The sequence below is a fragment of the Phascolarctos cinereus genome, unplaced genomic scaffold, assembly GCF_003287225.1.
Source record: "Phascolarctos cinereus isolate Bilbo 61053 unplaced genomic scaffold, phaCin_HiC Scaffold_5;HRSCAF=322, whole genome shotgun sequence".
NCBI classification, from domain to species: domain Eukaryota; kingdom Metazoa; phylum Chordata; class Mammalia; order Diprotodontia; family Phascolarctidae; genus Phascolarctos; species Phascolarctos cinereus.
In genome coordinates, this window is record NW_027555958.1 from 371,449,589 (window position 1) to 371,475,420 (window position 25,832).

Genomic DNA, 25,832 nt, shown 5'->3' on the forward strand with positions numbered 1-25,832 from the left:
TCAGTTGAGTCTTACAGGGCATCATATTGATAATGAACCAGCAAAGGAAACTGAGGAGCAGTTAGACAGGATTATGAGGCAAAAGTAGTGTCATGAAATCCCAGAAGAGAGAGAAGCCAGGAGGAAAGGGAGATTAGCAGGGCCAAATGCCACAGAGAAGTCAAGCGGGATTAATCAAAGTAGACTGGATTCTTCATCTCATCTAATCCACATTCCTGATGATCAATTCTGCCTTGGCTTGGAAGGTTTCAACCCCACTTCCCAGAACATCTTTAACACCAGCATTCTTGGTACCTGGCTAGCAGCTTCCTATCTCCCAATACACCTGTCAAGGTCAGGCAGCAAGGTGATCCATCAGATAGGGCCCTGAACCTGGAGTCAGGAAGACCTTAGTTCAAATGTGACTTCAGACACTCACTAGCTGTGGGACCTGGGGCAAGTCACTTCACTATGGTCTGCCTCAGTTTCCTTATGAGTTGTTGTAAGGATCCAATGAGACAATAATTGTAAAGTGCTCAGCAGAGTGGCTGGCACACAGCAGGTGCCATATAAATGTTAGCTTTTGTTATTATGATTAACTTTAACAGTCACACTGACCTTACCCGAGGCTTAGGCTTCAACAACCACTAATAAGTCAACAAGCATTTATTAAGTACCTATCACAGGCCAGGCCCCATGGAGGTACTGGGGATACAAACACAAAAGTGAGAGTTCCGCCCTCAAGCAATTCACATTATTTACCCTTGAACCTTCACCACAGAGTTTTTCATGTAATACTACTTCCTTCCCTACATTTCCGTGAGAATGCAGTCATGCCCCCACTTAAGGCCTACATCTTATCAGACCAGAGAATCTGTAAAGACTCACTGATTTTCAAAAATTAGAAGTGACCTCAGAGGCCCCCTGGTTCCACTTATATCTTACTAGGAATTCCTTTTGTGACACCTGTGAGGTGTGGACATCTAGCTTCTCCTAGAGAAGCCCCCAGTGAGGCAGAACCCCAGACAACAGCTCTAACGATGTGAACACCTGAAGACTATCATGTCCCTCCTAGATCTTCTCTGCAGGGTGAATTAATCCTCTAGTCTTTTCACCTGTCCTAGCTACCTTCGGGAAATTTTATAAAGTTCATAAATATCCTTTCTAAAATGTGGCACCTGGAACTAGACACAGTACTCCAAGCATGGTCAACCACAGGAAAACAAAGCAGGGCTATTATCCCCCCAATTCTGGCAAACATGCCTCTCTTAACACAGCTTATTTAGCAACCCTGGCATATGCTGCTTGCATTTTACTAAAATCCCCAGATCTTTTTCAGAAGAACTGCTATCTAGCCATTCCTTGTGAAGTTCATTATTGGATATCTGTCCTTGTGAAATTTATTACATGAACTATGTAGAAGTTGACATTTGTTCCTATTAAATTTGGTCTTAGAGTTGGCCCATCACTTCATCCTGTGTTGAGACCCCTCTGGATCCTGTCCAATGTGTTCTCTAACCCTCCTAGTCTCATATGTCATTTAGAAATGTAATAAGCATGTCCTTCGTGCATTCTTCCAAGTCATAAGTTAAAATGTTAACCAGCACAGTGCCACTGGTGAAAAATCCCCCAGGTGTTCCAACTAGACGCCTCACTTCAGGTCAACAGAAACCCATTAAGGGCTTCTAACTTCATCATTCCAGTGAAGCTGCTCTCTCCAAAATTACTAATGATTTCTTAACCGTCAAATCCAATGGCCTTTTCTCGATCCGAATCCTCCTCCACTCCTTATGGCCTTTGATGCGTTAATCACCCTCTTTTCTAAGTTTCTATTCTACTGCTCTCTCCTGGTTCTCTTCCTATCTGCCTGCCGGCTCCTTCTCAGTGTCTTTTGCTGGCTCTTCATCCAGGTAGGACCATGGGCACCTCCAAAGGCTCTGTCCTGGGCTGCCTTCTCTTCTCCCTCTAGGCTAGTATGCTTGATCTCAGCAGTTCTCAATGATTCAATGACCACCTCGATGCAGATGACTCTGAGATCCCTTTGTATAGCCCTAACCTCTCTACTGACCTTCACTCTTACACCCACAAATGCCTATTGGGCATTTTGAACTTTATGCCGCAAATTAGTCAATAAGTTCAAAATGGAACTCATTACCTTTGCCCCCAGACCCTCCTCCCTTTTCCAGCTTTCCCATTACTATCAAGGGTCCCACCATCCTCCCAGCTCCCCAGGCTAACAACCTAACTGCCAACCTCAACTGCTCGCTCTCAGCCTCTACATCTAATCAGCTGCCAAACCCTACTGTTTCTTACCTTCATAACCTATCTTGTATATACTCCCCTCTCTCCCAACACTGCCACTCCGTGGAACAGGCTCTCATCTCCTCAGACCCATACCACTGTAATAGCCGGCTGGTTGGTCTCAGTGCCTCAAATCTCTCCACACTCCAGTCCATCCTACACTCAGCTGACAAACTGAGGCTCCATAAGCACAGGTCTGACCATGTCATTCCCCCCTATTCAGTCATACTCCAGTGAGACCCCATAACCTCCAGGATCAAATATAAAATTCTCTGTTTGGCTTTTAAAGCCCTTCATATCCACACTCTTTTGGTCCAGATCACAAGGGCTTCTGGGCCTCCTTCATGTTCTTCCACCTTTAACTCTGTGAGTTGTCATCAGCCATTCCTCATGCCTGGACCTCTCCTTCTCCTCCCCTCGTCCTGGTTTCCCTGCCCTCCTTCAAGTCTCAGCCAAAGTCCCACCTTCCACAAGATTTTCCCCAGTTACCCTTAATCTTAATGCTTTCCCTCTGAGACCACCCCCCATTTACCCTGCATGTAGCTTGTTTTTACATAGCTTTTTGCATGGTGTCTTCCCAACTAGACTGAGCTCCTTGAGGGCAAGGACCATGTTTTTGCCTCTTTGTGTCCCCAGTGCTTAGCACAGGGCCTGGTATGTAGTAGGGGCTCAATAAATGCTGGCTGACTAACTCTTCTGGTCCACTGGCATGGTCATTCAACCAGTTCTGAATCCATCTAATTACACTTCACTCTAACCTCCTTCCCTCAGCCTTGTCATCCACTAGTGGCAATCACCTCTACCAGATGATGCTCATACAAACCAATCAATCTAGCTCTTTCATTGATTCCTTTTCCAGGGTCATTAAGTATGTCTTGTCATGCACTGACCAAAACTCCACATTATTCCAGGCAACTACACCTCCAAAACACTGTTCTATGATGCCCTGACAACTTGTGCGACCTTGAGAAAGTCAGGTAGCATCTCTTGGCCAATTTTCCTCACCTAAGAAAGGAGGGAGTTGGATTACTTCTCTGAACTTTTGAATCTTTTAGTTCCTGTCGATATTAGAAAAAGGAATAAGAGTGAGATGGAGAGTGATGGAGACCCCCATCTATCCTCAGAGAAGTTCTTGGGCTATTCTGGTAAGAGAGAAGGCAGCAGGAAGGGGTGGGAGCTTTCTAATGACACAAAACATTCCTCAGAAGTTTGCTAGCATGCCTCCACCTGGGGAAGGGGGGATAACCAAATTTGGCTTTGTCTTACCTTTTATAGAAGTGGAAACGTTCTGTAAAAAGCAGAAATTGACGTTCTCCTTGGAGGAAGAAGTGTCTGGCCCTAGAGACACCAGACCTCTCAGTATATTCACAGATGTGAGTAAAGTTTAACTCCTCCTTTTTGAAATAATTTCGGAGCCGCACAAAGTCAAAGTAGGATGGGACATAGATGAGAGTGTGAGACATGACTGCATCTTGATACTGAGGTAAGATCTTATCCACAAAGAAATGAAACCTGGTGAAAAAGAATCAAATTACCATATAAATTAAGATTCTAGTATGGGCTCCACCACTAACTACCTGTGTGACCTTCAAAAAGCTACTTTATTTCTCTGTATTACATGTTCTTCAAGGTGTATAACATGCAAAATAATAACCTGTCTTGTTTACCTCAAAGGGCTAATAGAAAGTCAAAAATAAGAATAAAGATTTGAAAACATTCTGAATTTGATTTATGTACTGTTTTTTTCCCCCATAGAGATCTATCTTTATCTTCCTAGTATAAGTCCCTCTTGACTATAAGGAGTACATTTTTTGCTCTATTGTTGCAGTTCGTTGTTATTTTATTTATTTTAAAATTTGTAATCATTAATGATACTGGTCTATAGTTCCTTCTGTCTATGATGTCTTTCCCAGGTCTGGAGATCAAAGACATAAATTTTTTTTTGAAAAATTAAGATATTGTCATACCTTCCATAACTATGGAGAGAGGATAAATTCTAAACAATGACTTAGAGTAAATTATTAAGAGACAAAAGAGATAAATTATACTTTATATTTGGTTTGATATTTAATTATATAAAAAGGCTTTTCCACAACAAAGCAATACATTAGGATAATGAAAGAAACAAATTTTAAGAAACAGAGGTTGTACCAAATTCATATGAGAAGTACCTGCTACATCACTATGGAGGCTAACTCCATGTACAGGAACTCCAACCTCCATTCAAGCCTATGACTTAATAAGTGAGTCCTATGGAGTTGTCTGAGGCTACTAAGTGTCAAAGTCAGCACTGGATCCCAGATTCCACTAAATTCAAGTCCAGCACCCTACTCACAATGCCATGTGAATCAAACATTGAAGATCTAAGAGGACCTGACACAAAAGACTAGAAGCCATTCTCCAGGAGACATTGGTGTCTTCTATTCAAATTCCAAGGTCTTCCTGGAACTCTAGGATTAAATATAAATTCATCTATTTGGTATTTAAAGCCCTATAGATTCTGACTCCAACCTCCCTTTCTACCCTTATTCCACAATAATCCTCTTCATGAACACAATAGTTCATCACAACTGGCTGCCTTATTATTCTTCATAAATCGCATCCCATCAGCCTTAATTGTACCCCATGCTTGGAATGTATGCCCCTCTCTCCTTTCCCTCATATGATCCCTAGTCTCCTTCAAAACTCTGCTCAAGGGCTTCTACTGGAGCCTTTCCTGACCAGTCCCCTTCCCTCTACCAGGTCCTTCTCCCTAACTACACCTCAATGTGTACGTGTTCCTTTCCCTGACTAGACTAAGCTCCTAGAGAGCAAGGATTGCTTCACTCTTATCTTTGCATTCAAAAAATCCTACATGACTGACTGTTATGTGACCAAACACTAAGAACAGGCTGTTCTAAAAAGAGGAAATGCAAATATTAACCACTGCATGAAAAAATTAATAACCAGAGAAATACAAATTTAAACAACTGAGAAATCACTGAACATTCACCAAATTGGCAAAGATAATAAAAGCCAATGCAGCTGTGGCAAAATAGGTAGGCTATTACATACCTGGTACGACTGTAAATTGGTCCAACCTTTATGGAAAACAGCATGGAATTATAAAAAACGGTGAAAAAAATGAGCACACTGCCTGACCCAGCAGTCTAATCAATGGGATTACATCCCAAAGGGTCACGACAGGAGGAAAAAAACCAGCCCTATCGGTACAAGAATATTCCTAACAGGATTATTTGTAATAGCAAATAATTAGAAATAAACTAAATGTTTATTGATTGAGGATGGCTGAACAAATTATGGTATATGAATGTGATGGAATATTATTGTGCCATAAGAAATAACAAATACAAAGTCAAAGTTATGTTGGAGGAAATATCTGAAATGATGCAGGATAAAAAAAAAATCAAACCAAAACCCCAATGGACAGAGTAGCAATTATGCAGTAAAAATAACAATAACATCTATAAATCTGTGACAGACAAAAAAGGTTAAAAAGAATCACAAAAACAAGGACAATCTGGGTACTCATTAAATCTATACACACCTTGGGGCAGGAGACTAATAATAAGCAAGTAGCAGATCAACACAAGGTTATTTAATTATGAATAATCTCTTGGTTTGGGGTTTTTTTTCTAGAGAGAGAGGGGATAAAGGGTAGAGGAGTTATCAAGTAAACTTATATTTCTTATGCTTTTGTTTTTATTTTGAATACCTGGACTTGTCAATGGAACTTAAAATAAAATTTATATATTTTTTAAAAGTGATAACACGATTCATTGGAGAAAATTATATAGGACCCAATACATCCCAGAACTCACATGTGTCATCCTGCTTTGCAAATGCTGTCAAGTCAGGATTTCAGAAATGAATAGGACCTTACAGACCACACCATCAGGTCTGATGGCCACATCCAGCCACTGCGTCATTTTGTATGGCCTGCCAGCTAAGAATGGTTTTTGTAATTCAAAATACCTATTTATTTAAATACAAGTATATTACTAAATAGATTTACATTATTAAATTACATTCTGTCATTTTAAAATTAAATATATACATGTTGAAAAAAATTTTATTTAAAAATGTAAAGACCATTTTAAGCTCTTAGGCCATACAAAAATTGGTGGTCAGAGACCCTCAGGCCATATTTACCAATCCAAGGTCTAGTCCAAACCCCTCATTTTATAGATGAAGAAAATAAGGCCCAGAAGGCAGTTAGGTGGCACAGTAGATTAGAATGCTGGGCCTGGTGTCAGGAAAACCTTAGTTCAAATTTGGCCTCTGACACGTACTAGCTGTCTGACCCTGGACAAGTCATTTAACCTCAGTTTCCTCATCTGCAAAATGGGGATATTAAGAGCACCTACCTCTCAGGATTGTGGTGAATCTCAAATGAGATATCTGCAAAGCATTTAGCACAGTGCCTGACACATAGCAGATGCTTAATAAATGCTTGTTTCCTTCCTTCCTTCCTTCCTTCCTTCCTACAGAAGTAATTTTCCCAAGACCACACAGGTAATAAGTGGCATGGCCAAAATTTAAACTCAAGTATTTTATGCTCATTCAATTACACTACTATTCAGTCAATACCATGGAGTCAGTATCTAAATAAGGCACAAAACCAGACCATTACACAGGTGGTCGGGTGACGAGGGTTTAGTCCTGGCTCTGTTACTTACTATCTGTGTGACCCTGAGCAAGTCATTTTATCAATTTGTGTCTCAGCTCCTTTTTTTTAATCATTAATGAGGTCAGCTGGACCAGATGATCTCTCTCCATGTCTAATATTTAAGTATTCTGCAAGTGCAGGAAACTTATAAAGTTACACATGTAAAAAAGTAGCATTTCACACAACATGAGTGATCAGGACGGTATGGAGTGAACTAGAAATCTTCTTAGAGGTAGGTTGGAGCTGAGGATGAAGAAGAGACAACTGTCCATTTTCACAGAGGGCAATTCTGGGACTTCATTAAGTTCATTTTAGGGTACACAGAGAAAAGCAAGGTCTGACAAAGGACTTTAATGCTCATCATGACAATATCTACAGTCAGTACCAAAGCAGGTTACCAGCCCCATGGTGATAGTCTCCTAAAATCACATGAGGCAATGTCAGAGAACAACACCTTCCGAAATTAAAACTAATAAAAACCAACATAAATAGGCTTTGATTATCCCTCTGCAGAAATAACCCATTAGATGGTTTAAGAGAAACCTGAGAATTGTACAAACTACTGCACACTGCAGTGAGCCCAACCAGGAGAACAAGTTATACAATAACATTGTAAAGACAAACAACTCTGAAAGGTTTAACATCTGAACAAAGCAACAGTCCACCACAATTCCAGAGCACTAAAGCCTCCTGGCAGAAAGGCGATGGACTCAAGATGCAGAATGCAGAACAGGTCAAGGTGGGAATTCTGTTTGTATTCGACTCTGCATATTTGTTACAAGGGTTTTGTCTTTTAATCCCCTCAATTAGGGGGTTGATGTGGAAAAGAAAATAAATGCTTGTTGAGTGAAAAAAATTTAAAAATAATTTAAAAGTAGCCCATTAAAAGAGAATGTTTCAAAATCTGTTACTTCTAAGAGCAGTGGGTATCCTGAATTTCAGCACTGAGCTTGAAGTACACAATTAAAAACATAAATTTAGAATATTACTCATGTAAGACGAACTTGAGGTAGCTGGGAGGGTGCAATAGATAGTGCTGGACTTGGAGTCAGGAAGACCCAAGTTTGAATCCTACCTCAGATATCAGCTAGCTGTATGTATCAGTTTCCTCACCTGTAAAATGAGAGAATTGGAATTCACAGTATCTAAGGTGACTTCCAGCTCTGCATCTATAGTCCCATTATCCTGGAAACCCTGGCTTCTCTGGTAAGGAAGTGCTATAATGACCCAAGGCTTTGGTGACTAACAAGGGATATGAAAAATGGCGAGTTCAACAGTGCAGAATTTGTCAGTGTTCCTACAGCACTGCACAGGGGAAGCGCGCCTTGAGTGGCCAACTTGAACATCCAACTTTCATGACAGCTCTATCCCTGTGGCACAGATTAGTTATCACAGCCTGCAAACAATAATCCCTGAAGACCATTTAACTCTTTTTCTTTGAGATTTATACTCACTAAGCAACTTTCTATTATTAATTTGACTTTCCAATTAGACTTTCCAACTGGGAAGAGAATGCACTGACCAGCCAATGAGTATCTGAGCCAGTCAGCAGTTCTATTTCTCACTGCAAATTAATGAATTAGCCTGCTGGTTGCTGTCTCATCAGTCTGTTTAGGGAGTGAACTGCTTCCTCAGACTCTCACTGGAGATTAAAGACCTTAGGCCTGGGAAATGGAGGACTTGCCTTTGAACCCAGGGGCCCTCTGCCAGCTGCTCACTCTCTCCATCGCCATCTCTTTAGTGCAAAAGCTATGATTTAGAAGGTACAGGACAGCTATCTTTTACCCTTTAACTGAAGTTTATTTTAAAACTATATGCAAAGTGTCAAGAATTTAAGGATGAAACACGATAGGTTCTGCCCTCAAGGGACAATATAAGGAAAGGGAAAGTATGAAATACAGAACACAAAAAAAGGCATAAAAGGTAGAATTCAATAAGGGAAAACCAATATATTCAAAGGACTCTAAAAAACTGATGAAGGAGAGGTCACTTTCAGCAAAAGGTGGCTCAGGGAAGACATTGTGAAGATGGCAATACCTGAGCTGGACCTTGAAAGAAGAGAATCTCAAAAAGCAAAGATAAGGAAGGAGTGTTTCTGTCAAAAGGCATCCTCATTTCTCCAGTTCCTCACACTCAAAACCTCAGCATTGTCCTTGGCTTCCCCTCACACACCTCATCGGCTGCCAAATTTTGCTGGCTCTGCCTCCATATCATTCACATGTGACACCTTTTCTCTATTCATACACTTATGACCTTAGCTCAAGTCCTCATTCCCAACTTGCCTGGACTGCTGCCTCCTCATCAGTCTCCCTGCCTCGAATCTTTCGTCACTCCAACTCATCTTCCACACTGCTGCCAAAGTAATTTATCTTCGGGGGCAGCTAGGTGGCCCAGCGGATAGGGGACCAGCCCCGGAGTCAGGAGGACCTGAGTTCAAATCCGGCCTCAGACACATAACACTCACTAGCTATGTTACTCTGGGTAAGTCACTTAACCCCAACTGCCTCACCAAAAAACAAAAAAACAGAAACAAAGTAATTTATCTTCTGCAGAGATCAGACCATGTCACCCTGCTACTTAATAAAGTCCAGTGATTCCCTAATTCCTCTAGCTGTTACACAAAACCACCTGTCTTTCCAGGTTCATTAGATACTACTTCCCTTCTCTCACTGGACAGTCCATTCAAACGGGTGTCTCCATTCCTCACACATGGCAGTCCTTCGGGTCTGAAATGCACTCCCTCCTCAGCCCTTTCTTCTTTCCAGATTCAGGTACCATCCACAAGAAGTCTTTCCTGGTTCCTCCCCAAATACCTGGCATTTATCTTTTATTTGTTCTACATATACTTATAGACATCCATTTGTCTCTGTAAAGGGTTGTAAGGTCCTTGAGAGCAACGCTTGTTTTATTTCTGTCTTTGTACCATGGACACCCAGCACGGTAATAAATACCTGCTGACTGATTGAAGATCAGTGTCCTGAGATCCGGCAGGCGACAGTGACAAGACTGTATGCTGAATATTCATTTAATGACAAATATTTCTTAGTGTATTATCTGCACAGAATTTTGGCATTATGGATGTGACTAAAATGTCGATAGCCTTTGACCCCAATGTTCCACTGCTAGGCATAAGACCCAAGGAAGTCAATGGCAGAAAGGCACCTTATACCCTCAAATATTTATAGCAGCACTTGTTATAAAAGCAAAAAAACAGGAAACAAAGTAGGTGGCCATCAAGCTGGAAATGGCTAATTAAGTTGTAGAACATGAATGGAATGGAACACAGCTGTGCTGTAAGAAACAATGTGTGTGAAGACTTCTATGAAGGGGAAGAAACCTTTCACTTCTGTGAAGTCAGCAGAACCAGGAAAACGATATATATGACCCCAGCACTGTAAATGGAAAGAGCCACAAAAACCAACCAAAGTGAACGCTACATGCTGCAAAATTACAATGATTTGACTCAGCCCCAAAGAAGAGAAGACACCTTCCTCCACTTCTTTAAGAGGGGAGGGACTATAGGTGTGGAAATTCACATACAGCCCCAAACTTCTCCCTTCTGCTGGTTAGTTTTGTTATGCTAGGGTTTTTTTCCCTTTTTTAAGCCTTTGTTATAAGATACAAGGGCCTATTCTCAGGGAAAGGGAGGCAGAGGAACACATTGGGAAATGCAGGTGAAGGAAAAAGAAAAGTTATCAATAACAATATGTTTATAAAAAAATGTTATATGCATAGCACTGTGCTAGTATAAGAAATAAGCCAACCAACATATGATTGTTCTCTGTAACAGTGCCAGTGGAGTAAAAGTCTATCAGTCCTTGGGGGCTGATGAGGGAATAATTTATTTAGGTCAACAAAAACCAGTAAAATCAGCTGGAAGCCACCCTGTAAGTGCCTCCTGAAGCCCAAATACCTAGGTAGACCATAGAGGGCTAATTACCTACCTGGCATCTATCACAGAAAGGAAGTTTTCAGCTTCTAGTCTCTGGAAGACATGCGGGAGCTGCACCAGGACCTGACTGATGGAGCCAGTCATTGGGATGCTCCTCACAGCTATCTATAAAAAATCATTAAGACCTTCAGGAAAGGAAGGAGGATGCAGCACAGCAGAATACCACATGTGGACTTCTCTCTGTGGGTGTTTCTCTACATTTCCCCACAACCATTTTCTGCCTAGGTGGGCACTAACCAATGTCCTCCCCTTTCCTTTGACCCTTTACCTCCCACAATAAAATAATATCAATAATAATAATAATACTATTAATGATGAAGATGAGGATGATAATAGCTAACATTTATATAGCATCTACAATGTGCCAGGTACTGTACTAAGCACTTCACAATTATTATCTCATTTGATTCTCACCTGGGAGGTAGGTGCTATTATTATTCCTATTTTACAGATGAGAAAACTGAGGCAAACAGAGGTGAACTGACTTGCTTAGGGTCACACAACTCGTGAGTATCAGGAGGCCAGAATTAAACTCAGATCTTCCTTATTCCACCCCATGCTCTACCCACTGCCCCCCCATGGACAGACTCTGCCATTACTCTGCTTGAGGAACCCACCTGCCCTTGGTAATTGACACAGTACTTGCTGAAGACTGAGTTGATCTGGGCCTCTTGCAAGGCTCCAAACAGCAGCGTCTGTCGGTAATATTTGGACCGGTTATTCAGGCTCCACATGCGCACTCGGGAGAAGTCCACCCCATGAGAGTCCAAAGGAAGTAAGTTCATATGATTCATCAGATGCTGTGAACAAAAGGTGAAGAAAGAGTCGCATGTCGTCAGATGCAGCCACTACGCTGATTTGTTTGGCTTGACTACGCACAATTGAAGCAAACATTTTAGTTTGGTTCTTTTCCCCTGTCTTTCTTTTTTCAATGCAGGGGGATAGTAATAAAAGGGCTGCTCCTAGAAAGAAAAGCTCACTGTCAATGAAGCATTTTTTAAAAATGAACAGAAAAGAAGGCCAGAAGGAAACAGAGACAAGTGGGGCTAACTTTGAAAGCTAATTAATTATACAGCAAACTGTACATATGAGATTCATGGTTTCATGGACAATGATCTTTTTCTTCCTGACTTTATAAACAGAAATGTACATTTTATTTGGTATTTAAGTTCTTAATTTAAAAGGAAAATACAAATGCCATAAAAAGAAATGTCTACCTTGCCAAATTCATCTTTAGTGCCTATCCAGGCCCAGAGAGACACTTATTAATCTGTGACCAGCATGTTCTCTGCCAAAAGCCTGCTATTGATGAGGCCTTGACCAGGGTCAAAGGTTTGATCCCAACAGAGAAAAAAACTGTTCCCCAGACACACAAGGGGCACCTTAAATCCCACAGGTACCATACCCACAACAAGACTAGGTGAGGAAATTTGATCAGTTCACCCTAACACAATTGCTCAATGACTTCCAATGACTCTTTGTCAGCTCCAGGATCAAACATGGCAAAGTGGATAGTGCGGGGGGGTTGGAGTCAGGAAGATTCATCTCCCTAACTTCTAATCAGACCTCAGAAACTGACTGGTTGTATGACCCTGGGCAAGGCACTTAACCTTGTTTGCCTCAGTTGCCTCATCTGTAAAATGAGCCGGAGAAGAAAAGAAAATGGCAAACCATTCCAGTATCTTTTCCAAGGAAATCCCAAATGGGGTCACAGGGAGATAGACATGATTGAAATGACTGAACAACAACAAATCTGGAATGAAATTTGGAATTATGCAGATAAAGTGGCTAAAACGTCCATACACTTTGACCCAAAGAACCACCACTGTTGGGCATCTAACCCAAGAGAGTCACTGATAAAAAGAAGGATTCTACATATGCCAAAATATTAGCATGTTTTTTTAGTAGCAAAGAACCGAAAACAAAGTAGATGCCCATCTACTGGGGGATAGCTAAACAAATTGTGGCATGTGAATGTAATAAACAATTACTATACTATAGGAAACAACCAATATAATGAATTCAAAGAATCAAGACCTACATGAGCTAATGCAGAGAAAAGGAGAGCCAAGAAAACAATATGTATGATAGTCACAACAATATAAATGGAAAGAACCAAACAAATAATGAAAAATGAAATGTGGCAAAATGACCAAACAATAAGCGTGGCCCCCCAAATTTAAGACAACACCTCCTCCAATTCCTTTGCAGATGTGAGGAGTCCAGGGGAGTCAAATATGACATATAATTCAGATTTTTCTCAATGAATTGATTAGTTTGGGGTTTTCTTTCTTCTTCTTTCTTTGAATAAATTTAATTTGACTTCTGGGAAAAAAAGTACTTTGCTGGTAGGCTCTTTTCTCCCCTAGAAATGAATGGCCTTAAGAAGACTCACTTGAATACATAGCAAGATTTCAAGTTGGATCTCTTTACCATCAAGTGTTTTTACCAGAAAGCAAGCTATGTGGTACACCTTTGGAGAAGACATTATTACCAGGACATGCTCCCAATTCTGCATCAGGTAAATGTCGACTTGGTCAATAATGAGAATCTCAATGGAAGATAAGAAGTCAAAGTCCCTCTTCTTTTCTCCTTCTGCACCAATAATGGTCCTCAAGCCAAGAGGGGAGGCAATGAGAATATCGGAGGAGTAAAATGGAGCATAAAGTCGGATGCTTCGCTGAAGAACAGCAACTCCTGCACAAAAAAAGGAGACAAATGTTTTAATAGGCTCATTATTTAACAGAGTCGTTTGTATGCTGGAGAGAAGATCTCGAATGTGCCTTTCATAAAGCCCTTGTGCTTGGGTATATATTAAATATATATAATATACATATATACACACACACACATATATATATATATGTATATAAAAATACGTATATTGGGTATATATATAAAGCCTCCTACCTTCCATTCAGCCTTGCAGTCTGATAGCAGCTACTGAGCTCAACTCTGTTCCTGATTGCCCATGGCAGAGTTATACACTGCCAACAGGGACAAGCCTTCCATCATTAGAGAAACACCAGTTAGTTTCTTTGAAAAAATACCATCCCTGGAAGCATACCCTCTCCTCGTGGCCTAGCACAAAGAGTATTGGTTCCTGATTAGGAGCACCTAGTTTAAATACCACCTTTGATGCCTGCTACCCAGGTGACTTTAATTTGGAACAGGCCTCAGTTTTCATCTGTAAAATGACAGTTGGAAGAGCTGGTGTCTGAGGGCTCTTCTAATTCTATCTGATAGATAAATCCCCCAATGGAATGTAAGTTCCATGGGACTACTAACTGTGTCATTTTTTTTGTCTCTATCTCTAAAACCTAGCACAAGGACTTGGATATTGCATACTACTGAATGACCCTACGATTCTTGCCAGGCAGACCTAGGCTAGATCCATTTTAATATCTTGTTTACAATCTCATTCTTAAGTGAGACCAGAAAAGACTAGGTAAGGACCACACAGGAGTATTCAGTATAGGTAGGAGACAGTGCATATGGCTTTCCCAGCAGGTGATATAATGATTAGGCCCCAGGCAGGGCCAAAAGTCTAAGATGTCAGATGTCCTATCTATTAAGCCATATCCTAAATTTATTATCTTCTGTACTGGCCAGTAATAAAAGTAATACTTAACAACTTCATTACCAATTAAGGAGGGCTGTGTTTCTTTCTTAACTTTCTTGTCAATAGTTGGTCCTTTACATTAAGTGTGGTCAGAAGTGGGAAAAAAAGATACTAAGCCATCAATATTCCTAGCAGTACAGCTTTAGAGTGGGAAGGAAAGCTTAGTTCAACGCCTTTTTTTTTTCAATGCTCACAAGATATCCTTTGTTTTTAATTTCTCAATATATACCTCCCTTCTCTGTCCTCCAAAGAGCCACCCCTTATAATAATTTTTTTAAAAAAAGAGAAAAAGCAATTCAGTAAAACTAACCAAGATATCAACTAAGCCTGACATCAAAAGCAGTATTCCCCACCCAAAGCTCCTCTTACCACCTCAGCTCTACAAAGGAAGAGAGAAGCACTCAAACCACCTCATTTTAAAGATGAGGAAACTAAGAACCAGAAAAGTGGGCCAATCACAAGTAGTCAGTGGCAGAGGTGGGATCTGAGCCCATATGCTGTGACTCCAAATCTAACACTCTTTGGGCAGCCAAGCAAACAGAGCCCTGGTCACTTAGGGGCAAGAACACACACAGCCACATCTGTAAAGGAGAGAGGGCTGGCTTCACAGTTCTCCCGTGAGCTGGAATCATAAACGCAAGCACTGCTCAGTGGAAGTCCCATAATAATGACAAATGAAAACAGGATTTGTGGACAAAAAAGGCATCTTGGTTCAAAACACAGCCCCAGGATGCCACTAAACCATTATTTCAAACTCTGCATGGATCAGACGGACACATGTAGTATCTTGTAACAACAAATAACCTTTTCCTCCCTGGGTTAAAATGACTGTACACATGCTCCCTTCCCCCACCCAGGCTCTTCACAGCATCAGGATAATAACCTTCCTCCCAAGGTTGTTACCATGCAGTAAAGAGCAAGTTTGCCTCTGCCCTGCTGAGCCTGCCCATCTCCCTCACCACAGGAACTCCTGACAAGCAGCCCACGAGTGAGCTCTCGACATACTGACTGCTGAGCCAGGGAGGAAAGAGGACTGAAGCAAATGAGTGCTGCGCCATCCACCTGGCCAGCACGGTCCACTGTGGGACGTCTCAGCCTGTGGCTCTACTCATTTGCAGTGAGGGCTCCCACTACAAAAATACAATTGATGGTTGCCTCCTCCATCAAGTTTTGTTTGTTCAGCACAATGGAGAGCCCTATGAGTTTTCTTCTGGCCTGAAAATCAAGCTGCAGGCCTCCTGAATCTGCTCACATGGCTGCTCCTGACACAGGGAAATCAATGCAATGAGGCTGTACTGCTCAACGTCAGGTCCCTGACTACCTAGCAGGTCCTCCTGTGCAGGTCCCACCTATCACTACATGGACATGGACACCAGTCCATGAAGACAGTCCATATTTACTCCCTGCATGCAGAGCACTGTATCAGGACAGAAAAGAACAGGTAGACAGATTTGTATCGGTCAGAACATACATACGAGAAATTACATTTACAGAGCAAGTCTACACTACAAACTGAGAAAGCTGAGTCCTGAAGAACTTCCAAGTGTGGAAAAAAAGTAATAATCATCCCAGGGAGAATAATAAAAATAGCTACCAGTTCCACCCAGGAAGGCTTCCTAGAATAAGTGGTCTTTGAGGTGGTTTTTCAGGGCAGGAAGGCCATGGACTGACAAAGAGAGGCACAGGGCATCGAGAAGTACGAGTACTGTAGCCACCCGGGGAGGGCAAGAGGAGCCTCCCGTTTTGTCCTGGAGGCCCTTCATGAATGACCTCTGCAGGCTAAGCCAACTAGATCTAGTCACTCCAATTTCTCTAAGAACCTCTTCCCCCAATCACAGAAAGGGCTTTACCCAGCAGTGTCTCAAGCACGCCTGTTATAACTCTAAGTCTTTCCTGTGTGCTCTGTGAGTGTCCCCGGTGAGACTTCTCTGGAAAACATCTTCCCCATAACACCATGCACTTTCCAGGAGGAAACACACTCCCTTCCTCTTGGTAGAAAGGCTGGATGCTGTGGGTGCAGACTGCTACGTTGCTGATGGATGTAGCTGCTTTTTGGGTCTTTTATTTAGCTTTTCTCTTGTGACAAGGGAGGGTTCCACTTGAGAGAACTGCGTGTCAGACATCAATGACAGGTCTTTTAAAAGATGATGAAGAGATGCCTGTTTACCAGGGACAAAGGAATGATCAGGTTTATCTGGTCTGACCTGGGATGTTGGGGGCACAAAATTCCATTTTGTTTCAATTTTCCCACCTACCCATCCGGAAGTGGTCATCAATGTTGCCAGCAAACACAGCGTCGTAATCCTCAGGCCTCTTCAGATTGGGAGGTCTCTCATCTGGGTCACACCCATACTCTCCCTTGAACCGTTTTTTGTTACTCACATCTATTTTCTTTTTGCTTCCTGCCTCTAGGAGACTGATGAAGAGCTGTACCACCCTGAGAGCAGCCTCCCGGAAAGGAACAACAATCAACACCTACAGAGGGAGAAAGGCCATGATGCAGAGAGGGAGAAATAAGTACTGGATCTGGACCAGCTCCTCTACTTACTGTCTGTATGACCTCAGGCAAATCATCTGGCCTTGCTTAGCCCTAGTTTCCACATTGGAAATGATGAGGAGGTTGGTACAATTCCTGAGTGATGGACCCCAAGTCTGATTATGGACACAGCCAATGGGGGAATTTGTTTTATTTGACCATGCATATTTACTATAAGGATTTTGTTTTTCATTCTTTTCCCCAAGGGCTAGGGATAGTAGGGAGAGAAAACACTTATTCATTGCAAAAAAAGAAAAGATTGATAAAGATAGATAAGCTTGATAAGATAGATAAGAAAATGTACCGTATTCCATTCTTTACACAAGGGGACTTTGGGTAGGAAACACCATATGTACTGTCAGATACAGCTGATTGGTTTTGCTACACTGCCTTTTAATTCCTCTCTTGGTTTTTTAAAAAAATTTTTGCTATAAGGGTTAGCTAGCCAGGAAGAGAGAAACATATCTGGAAATTAAAAGTGATATAAAATTCAATAGATAATCAATATAAATAAATGTTTTAAGAAATTAAAGCTAAATCAAGTAACTATTCCACAAGCAAGCACTTAACTCGGTAATTCTTTCCCTCTGCATATGTCATAAGAGGCCAATGTCTTCTTAGGGAAAGGTCCTCATGGAGAAATGGTGATTTTTCTCTCCCAAAGCAGTCCCTTTTAATGACATCCCCAGAGAATCTGCTGAAGCACATCCTGGAAAAGTACCTTAATGGAGATGGCAATGCCCCTTTAGGGGCACACTCCAAGACACCTCAAGGACGTGATCAGCAGGACTCATACAACAGACGAACTGTGTGGTAATGGGTGATTAATTTATATTATTACAAAAGAATGAATGCATGGTGCCTTAAAATAATACAGTTTGCTAGGTGCAATTTTCCCCAGAAATCAAGACAAAACATTGAAATCAGAACACGGATAAAGGAGAAAATGGAAAGTAATGCAAATTCAATTTATGTGTAACTTATTAGGAGACATCTATTGCTTAGAGCAAATAATTTTTCTAGAATTTTGCCAGAAGGAACTACAGTGCTGCACACACAGAACAAATTTAATCAATATCTGCTAACTAATACAGTACCTTTTTGAAGCACCCATGCAATCACCTGAATAAACTGGCTTTTCCTTTCAAGCAACTTCCCTTAGCATAAATGTGCTTCAGAGGCTCCCCACCTCCTACTTCTGAGCTATCAATCAAACAACAAACATTTGTTAGGCCTCCACTACACGGCAGGCTTCGTGTCGGGCACTGAAGAAATAAATAAAAGTGAGGTTTTCTGTGCCCTCAAGGATCTTATACTCTACATGGAAAGAACATACATACATACATACATAAGAAAATCTATACAAGGTAATGGGGGTGGGGAGGAGAGAGGGGAAGGGCAGATGGTTAGCAGTCTCTGACGATCACAAAGGGCCTCATCTAGTAAAAGCAGCTTTTGAACTGACCTTTGAAGAAACCTAAGGATTCTAAGAGGTGGAGGTAAGAAGGGGAACAGCCTGTGCAAAGCATGGAGATGGGTGGCGGAAAGTCCTTTGTGGAGGACAATAAGTAGGTCACTCTGTAACGTATTAAGAAGCTAAAAAGAGGCTTTCTGGGGTGGTGGCAAAGTGGGAGAGGAGGGAGAACAGATGAGCATGGGAAAGACAAATATTTTAAGGATCATTCAAGCCCACAATGAAAAACATGATCAACTGCAATGAAGATCAAAGAAAAATGTGACTGAAAATAAAGCAAAAACTTGACGAACTATTACTGCAAAATAGCATAAGTAACCCTCAGAAAACAAGTAAAGACCTTCAGAGCAGTGTGGCAACTGAAGGGTTGTGATCAGGTCCCAAACAGAGGCATAGTGTAGGTTTCTTAGAATTGCAAGAAGAAAGAGAACACCAGTATTTTTTGTTTGTTTGTTTTTAAGGCAATTGGGGTTAAGTGACTTGCCCAGAGTCACACAGCTAGTAAGTGTCAACTGTATGGTCTGAGGCGGAATTTGAACTCAGGTCCTCCTGACTTCAGGGCTGATGCTCTATTCAGCCACCTAACTGCCCCCACAAACACCAGTACTTTAAAAAATAAAATAAAACAAAACCGCTTATAATGGCTACTATGAAAAAAAACCTCTTTACTCAGGTAAGAAAATATAGAGACTAAAGTACTGAAGACTGGGGAAAAAAGTACTGACGAAACATGCTTTTTCATTCATGACTGCACCAAAACTATTGTCAGAAGTACAGGAGCCTGTACAATCTAGGAAAATCTGTATCAGACTTTCAAAAGTTCACCTCAAAACCCAGTTTGGGGATTTTTCTGCTTCCAGTGAACCTGGAAGTCAAGTCCCTTTTGCAGGAATGAACTCTTAAAAAGACTGACATGATGAGAAGCAGAACTGTTCTGGGAGTACTGGAAATAAATATTCCTCAATGGCCTGGTAACTGGTTTGAACTATGATGATGATGACTGCAAACATTTATACAGTACTTACTGTGTGCTAGGCACCATGCTAAATGTTTTACAGCTATTATCTGATACTCACAACAGCCCTAGGAGGTAAATGCTATTATTATCCCCATTTTATAGATGAGGAAACTGAGGCAAACAGAAGTGAAGTGACTTAGCCATGGTCATACAGTCATCTGGATTTGAATTCAGCTCTTTCAGACTCCAGGCCCAGAATTCAAATCACTGCACCACCTCACTGCCTATTTCTCATTGAAAATCCATGGGTTATAATTGAAGTTGAGCTTAGAAAAATGTATTGTTTGTCAAATGTATGCTTAGTATCCAACATGACATAAGTGAGGTTCCATGAAAGAATATTAAAAATCTTGTGAACTCAATGCCAAACTGTGTAAAATGAGTGACTGCAGCAAAATGAAGATATACCAGATAATTTTTAAAAAATTTTTTAACACAATAAACTAAGTTTTATTTTTATTTTATGGCTATAAATTTAATTATTTTATTTTGTCCCAACAAATTCACATACCACGGCAAGCCTAGAAAGCCTGAGAGATGACACTACCTAATTAAAAAAAAAAATCCTTAAAACAATAGGAAAAGTAAATACAGACCTGTTAATCAAATTCCCCAATACTACCACCAGGTGGCTCAATGCTTTGAGCTTGAAGGAGGAGGTATCTTCAGCAGAAATAAAAACAAGAACTATTTTGGGACTTCAATAAATTGTCTTTGGTTGACCCAGCAATAGCACTTCTAGGTCTATATCCCAAAGAGATCATACAAATGGGAAAAGGACCCACATGTACAAAAATATTTATAGCAGCTCTTGCTGTGGTGGCAAAGAACTGGAAATTGAGGGGATGCCCATCAATTGGGGAATGGCGGAGCAAGTTATAGTACATGAACGTAATGGAATACTATGGTGCTATAAGAAATGATGAGCTGGAGGACTTCAGAAAAACCTGCAAAAACTTGTCTGATGCTGAGTGAACGCTGTACACAGTAACAGCCACACTGTTCGATTACTAATGTTGACAGACTTAGCCCTTCTCAGCAGTGCAAGGATCTAAGACATCTCCAAAGGTCTCATGGTAGAAAATGCTATCCCCATGCAAAGAAAGAACTATGGAATTAGAACGAAGATCAAAGCATACTGTTTGCTCTTTTTTTTCCTGCTTTGTTTCCTCTTTCTTGTGGTTCTTCCTATTGGTTTTAGTTCTTCCTTATAACACGACTAATGTGAAAATACGTTTAATAAGAATGTATATGTAGAGGCAATAACAGATTGCACACAGTCTTAGGGAGGAAGGAAGAGGGGGGAGAAAAATTTAAAACTCAAAAGTGTATGGAAGTGATTGTTGAAAACTAAAAATAAATTAATTTTTAAAATAAATAAATAAAAAATAAATTGTATTTGGTTGAGTTTGGTATAAGGGAAAGACTGGGTTGGAGAAGGCAGGAGATTCTGGGTATGGGTCTATCGCGGCTACAAACTGGAGGGTGACAGCAGGCCAGGCATTTAACTTCTCTCCAGCCTTGGGCCCTCAGGAGATGGTACCACAAAGGCCCCAAAGTCACACTGTGCATCTGCTGATGTGCTGGTATGTTTTAAATTACTCACGGAGCAATAATCACTAGTGAAATAAGGAGGCTGGGCTAGATGACTTCTTACATTCTAAGAAAGCTCTCATGGTCTCCAATTCAGAGATAAATGATTTATACAGGATTACTGAAGGAAAGGAGGAAGCAAAATTCAAAGTACATCTTGTCCATTTCTATGTGGCATCATGGAGGCCATGAATTTGCTCTCCCAGAACATGCCATGGTGCCAGTGTCAGACACAAAACACTGAGCTGGACACTGTAAGAACTTCTGGTCTAATACAATAATGTCACATCTCTGGTGCATGACTCAGCTAGGCACCCAAAAAGAGCTATAAGAAGATAACTCCCTCATTCCTTTGCAGAAGTGAGCATCCACAAGGCTAGGAATGCTGCAGAAAAATGTTAGCCTTTTTTGATGTGTTAATTGGTTTTGCTAAATTTTTTTCTCTTTTATGTTATGGGACGCAACACCAGTGGTGGGCCTTAGAGACAGCAGCAGCTTTGGGAGCTCTTAGCCCAGAGACAGTAAGAGGGTTGGAAAACTGGTCAGAAAGAGATTAAAGTGGACCCCTTGTGGGCACTGGGTGCAGCTGGTGCTGACTGGCAACTCTATTGCCCCTAAGCAGTTCTGGGTCAAAGTTCCAGAGTGGAGAGGGGTGCCTCTAATCAGTCACAAGAGGACAGGGGTCCTGGTCACAGCTCCTGAGCCAAAAAGAGCACTAGGGCTTGCAGCTATAGAGGCAAGGGCCCTTCCTGGCTAAAGACTGAAGCACAGACCAAGAGAACAGTAACCATACCCCACCTTGAAAGCACCAAAAACTTTCACACCCCCAGAACTAGTTCTGAAAACAGCAGCACAAAAAAGCCTGAAGCTTGGCACAGTGCCTCCCCATCCCCTTGATGAGTATAACTTTAACATTTAAAGTTCAACGTGAAGAAATAGGCTGGAAAAATTAGTAAACAGCACCAAAAAAAAAAAAAGAACTTCACTTTAAAAAGCTAATATGATTGCAGGGAAGAGTAAGACACAAACTCAGAATAAGAAAACAGTCTGAAAACAGCTACAAGCAAAGCCTCAAAGGAAAAACTGCTAATTGGACACAAGGCCAACAAGAATTCCTGGAAGACTTAAAAGAAAGATAAGAGTGGTAGAGGAAAAATTGGGGAAAGAAATGAGAGTGATGCAGGAGAATTTACAGCTTAGAAAAAGAGCCACAAAAGTTCATTAAAGAAAGATTATCGTACAGTGACAGTAATATTTCAAGGATGATCAACTATGAAAGACTTAGTAATCTGATTCACACAATGATCCAAGACAATTCCAAAGGATTCATGATGGAAAAAAATGCAATCTACCTGCAGAGAGAGAACTGATGAACTCTGAATGCAAACTAACATATAATTTTCTCATTTTCTTTATTTTTCTTGCTTTTTTTTTTTGCAATGTGGTTAATATGGAAACATGTTTTGCATGATTTCACATGTATAACTGATATCATATTGCTTGACTTCTAAGGGAGTTAGTTGGGGAGAAGTGGTAGAGAATTTGGAACTCGAAATTTTTTAAAAGAATATTAAAAAACAAATAATGAATTTTTGAAGTGATTATGTTGGATAAGTGATGACTATCTGGGAGGGGGTATGGAGAGGGATAGAGGGGGAAATGTAGGTAATGTAAAAACAGAAGACAGCAATAAAAATCTATTTAAAGAAAAAGCCCTAAAGCATTCCTCTGGGAGGCTGGGTCAATCTGCTTCCTCTTACCTTGGGTCGAGTGAGCCCCTGGTCCCTGAAGGCATCGTCATCATCACCTGCCCTTGGCTTTTTATCTCGGCGTTTGCTATTATTGCTGAGTACCTGGGAATTGGCTTTGAGAACATGGTTCATGGCATGAAGGCAGTACACATGACGGATCTCTTCCCCATTCCCCAGTGCTGTCCTTTCTGGGTACAACAAGTCCCGATATGAGTTCATAATTGAGAAGAGCTCTTTCTGTAGAGGGGAAAAGGGCCCATTTGGCTTTGGGGGGCCAGAGAGGAACTGGCTGTTTATTTTGGGCCACGTGGAATCCAAGGGCTTCTGAAGATGGAGCATCATCAAGTCAACGTCCCTTGGAGGCTTAAAAGTCTCCAGCGTTTGAAACTGCGTTGAAAAGACGAGCTGACCTAGAGTTGACCACTAAGGAAAAAAGAAGACAACAGCTGTGTTAGGACCAAACTCTGCCTGGATAAGTCATCCTGGTTTCAGGGCTGGCTCTCCATTCTATACTACATCATGGTTCCTCTATTCTAAAGTTAGCTCTTCATTGTAGCATCAATGAAAGGAATAAGAAAGAGAAGAAACTCTCCTATATTCAAACCGTCTGGAGCTAAACTTATTTCAAATAACTGACTGCTACAAATATTCAATGTAAAGATGGAAATGCACAGATGTAAAAGAATACACAGTTCAGAACTAGGAGTAGAGGAGAATAGTAGGAATGATCTCATGTTTACTGACAGGGGATACATAGCAGAAGACAAAGGGAGTCCATCAAGCTTGTTCTCACCCCTGAGGGACAAAGGGGGGTAAGGAGAGAGGCGCTGGTCAGGAGCAGAAGACTTTCCCAGGTCCGCCTCTGACACAAATAAGGGACAGTACATCCACGCAGGGAGCCTTCACTCCCAGATTCCCTAAAGCAAGGAGATGGCCAGAACTTTCTAATGACACCTTCTCAAATCGTGCCCTCTTCTAAACCTATTAGTGATGTTTCAATTATGACAACTAGCTCTTTGATACTGTGAGCTGTTAACATGATGTTAAAATTCGTAGGCCACTAGATGTAAACTCTGACAGTAGAAGCCTGCACAGGTTCATGCCAAGTTTGTCTTAGTTCAGTTTCAATAGCCAGTGGTACTTACGTTTAGTTGCTGGGTAATTTTGGGGTTTGTGCTGACAGCCTGGATGTCTTTTTCTTTCAGTTCTTTATTCATATGTTGTAGAAATGGATCTGTTGCAGAAACATTCATTGTTAACACTTGAGAAATTAATAAATACCAATAGGTCACAGTGACAGTGGAGACACAACAGAAGAACACCGGACTTGGGAGCCAAGACCTGTGTTCAAATTGTGATTCTGACACTTAGTGGCTGAGAGACCACAGATAAGTCACTAAGCCTCTCTTGAGCCTTAGTTTCCTCATCTGTAAAATGGACATAATGGTAACTCTAATACCTACCTCACAGGACTGCTGAGAGGCTCAAAGGAGATCATGTATGTAAAACACCTGACAAACTTTTAAATCAGTTACTGTGACTATGACAGGTTCATAGTTTCCCAAAACAAATATGCTGCCTTCAGGTGACAAATACAACTACCAGCGGTCCACTTGCAGGAAGGGTGCTATATATGGCTTGGTCACCCACCAAACTCTTACAACTACTAGTAGTCAACCTCTCCTCTTGGCAGACAGCTGGCCAGAATGGATGGGGGTGCTATAGAAGGAGGATGTGCAAAATGGCCCACAAGGGACAGAATCTGGGACTTTACTCTAATTCACACCATGTTCTAAACCAGGGATTTCAAAGCTGCAAGGCTAAATTCTGTGGCCTGCATATCATGCAGACCTCTGTTCTGACTAATCAGGTTAAGGAATCTTTGTGAAGAGAAGTAAAGATTCAGGAGGCTGCGCTCGAAGCAGCAGCAGAAGTAGTAATACAAACACAGGGGTGATATGAACTTTAAAAGAATATGAAACATAAGCATGGGTCTGCTGCTCTAAGTCACTGAGCCCAGAACCTCTTCAGTAAAAACAGAGTGAATTAGTTAAGACACTGAGGTGACATAACATATGGAAAGGATACTAGATCTGGGGTTTGAGACCCTGGCTTTGAATCCTAGTCCTGGCTTTCACTGTGTGGGGGACTAGGACACAGTTTCCCAATGTGCTAAATAAGGGAGGCAGTGATCCTAGGTTATCTCTAAGGCCGCTTCCTGCTCCAAATCCTATGATTCCCCAGACCGTGGCCCTGCTATGTTTCCACAGCCCAGGTGTTTCCTATGTTCTATTTAGCCATCCACAGGCCATGCCAAATACCTTAGGGCAGCTGACTCCTCTGAGTTTCAGGCTGTGCTTGTAAGCACTAAGAGTTATCACTGTGGAGCAGAGCAGGTAGAGAGCCTGCCTTGGAGAGGAAAAGTGACATAGGTTCAAGTCCCAAGTCTCACACACCTTGGCTCTGTGACTCTGAGGAAGCCTCACCCCTCGCCCCCACCTGTAACTCAAGGGGTCACAAACTACAGAAGAGTTGAGTTGCTGATGTGAAGGAGCTTCCTCACTAAGAGCGCCCCATTTCAGTGAATACAAGTCAGGAAGAAAAGAGGTGGGCCTCGTGAAGCTCGCAGCCACCTGGCCCAGCAGCAGGTGAGTCTCCTGCCTGTGCCATGCTCACCCTCCCTGATGGTACCCACTAATCTCTGCTGCCAAAGACCAGGGCGTTCAGTTCTCACCTTCAGAGGCTTTCACAGCTGAGTCGCCATCCTTCTGAAGGGCCTTGTGGTCTCCACCCTCTTCCTCTAGGAAATTGGTTTCCAGGCTGAATTCCGATTCGTGTTTTATATCCGTGAATTCATCCTCAGCAGCTCTCTGTTGGGAAAGTACTTCCCCATCTTTATCCTCAGCGTCAGATGGGGCCACATCAGCCTCTTTTCCT

The 25,832-nt window shown here is 41.5% G+C and overlaps 1 protein-coding gene across 2 annotated transcripts in view; it reads right to left on the minus strand.

Moving 5' to 3' along the window:
* The window catches only part of UTP25 (UTP25 small subunit processome component), a 41,913-nt gene that overhangs the window by 11,163 nt on the left and 4,918 nt on the right, over nt 1-25,832 (minus strand). The window contains exons 4-11 of one of the 2 annotated variants that reach the window (XM_021007850.2): nt 25,630-25,830; nt 24,041-24,129; nt 22,905-23,318; nt 16,779-16,998; nt 13,396-13,598; nt 11,519-11,701; nt 10,894-11,006; nt 3,547-3,792 (exon numbers count right to left, since the gene is read on the minus strand). In XM_021007850.2, coding sequence (XP_020863509.1) covers nt 3,547-3,792; nt 10,894-11,006; nt 11,519-11,701; nt 13,396-13,598; nt 16,779-16,998; nt 22,905-23,318; nt 24,041-24,129; nt 25,630-25,830 — 1,669 coding nt within the window. The remainder of the gene's footprint in view (nt 1-3,546; nt 3,793-10,893; nt 11,007-11,518; nt 11,702-13,395; nt 13,599-16,778; nt 16,999-22,904; nt 23,319-24,040; nt 24,130-25,629; nt 25,831-25,832) is intronic. The other variant, XM_078156333.1, reaches the window with a different exon arrangement.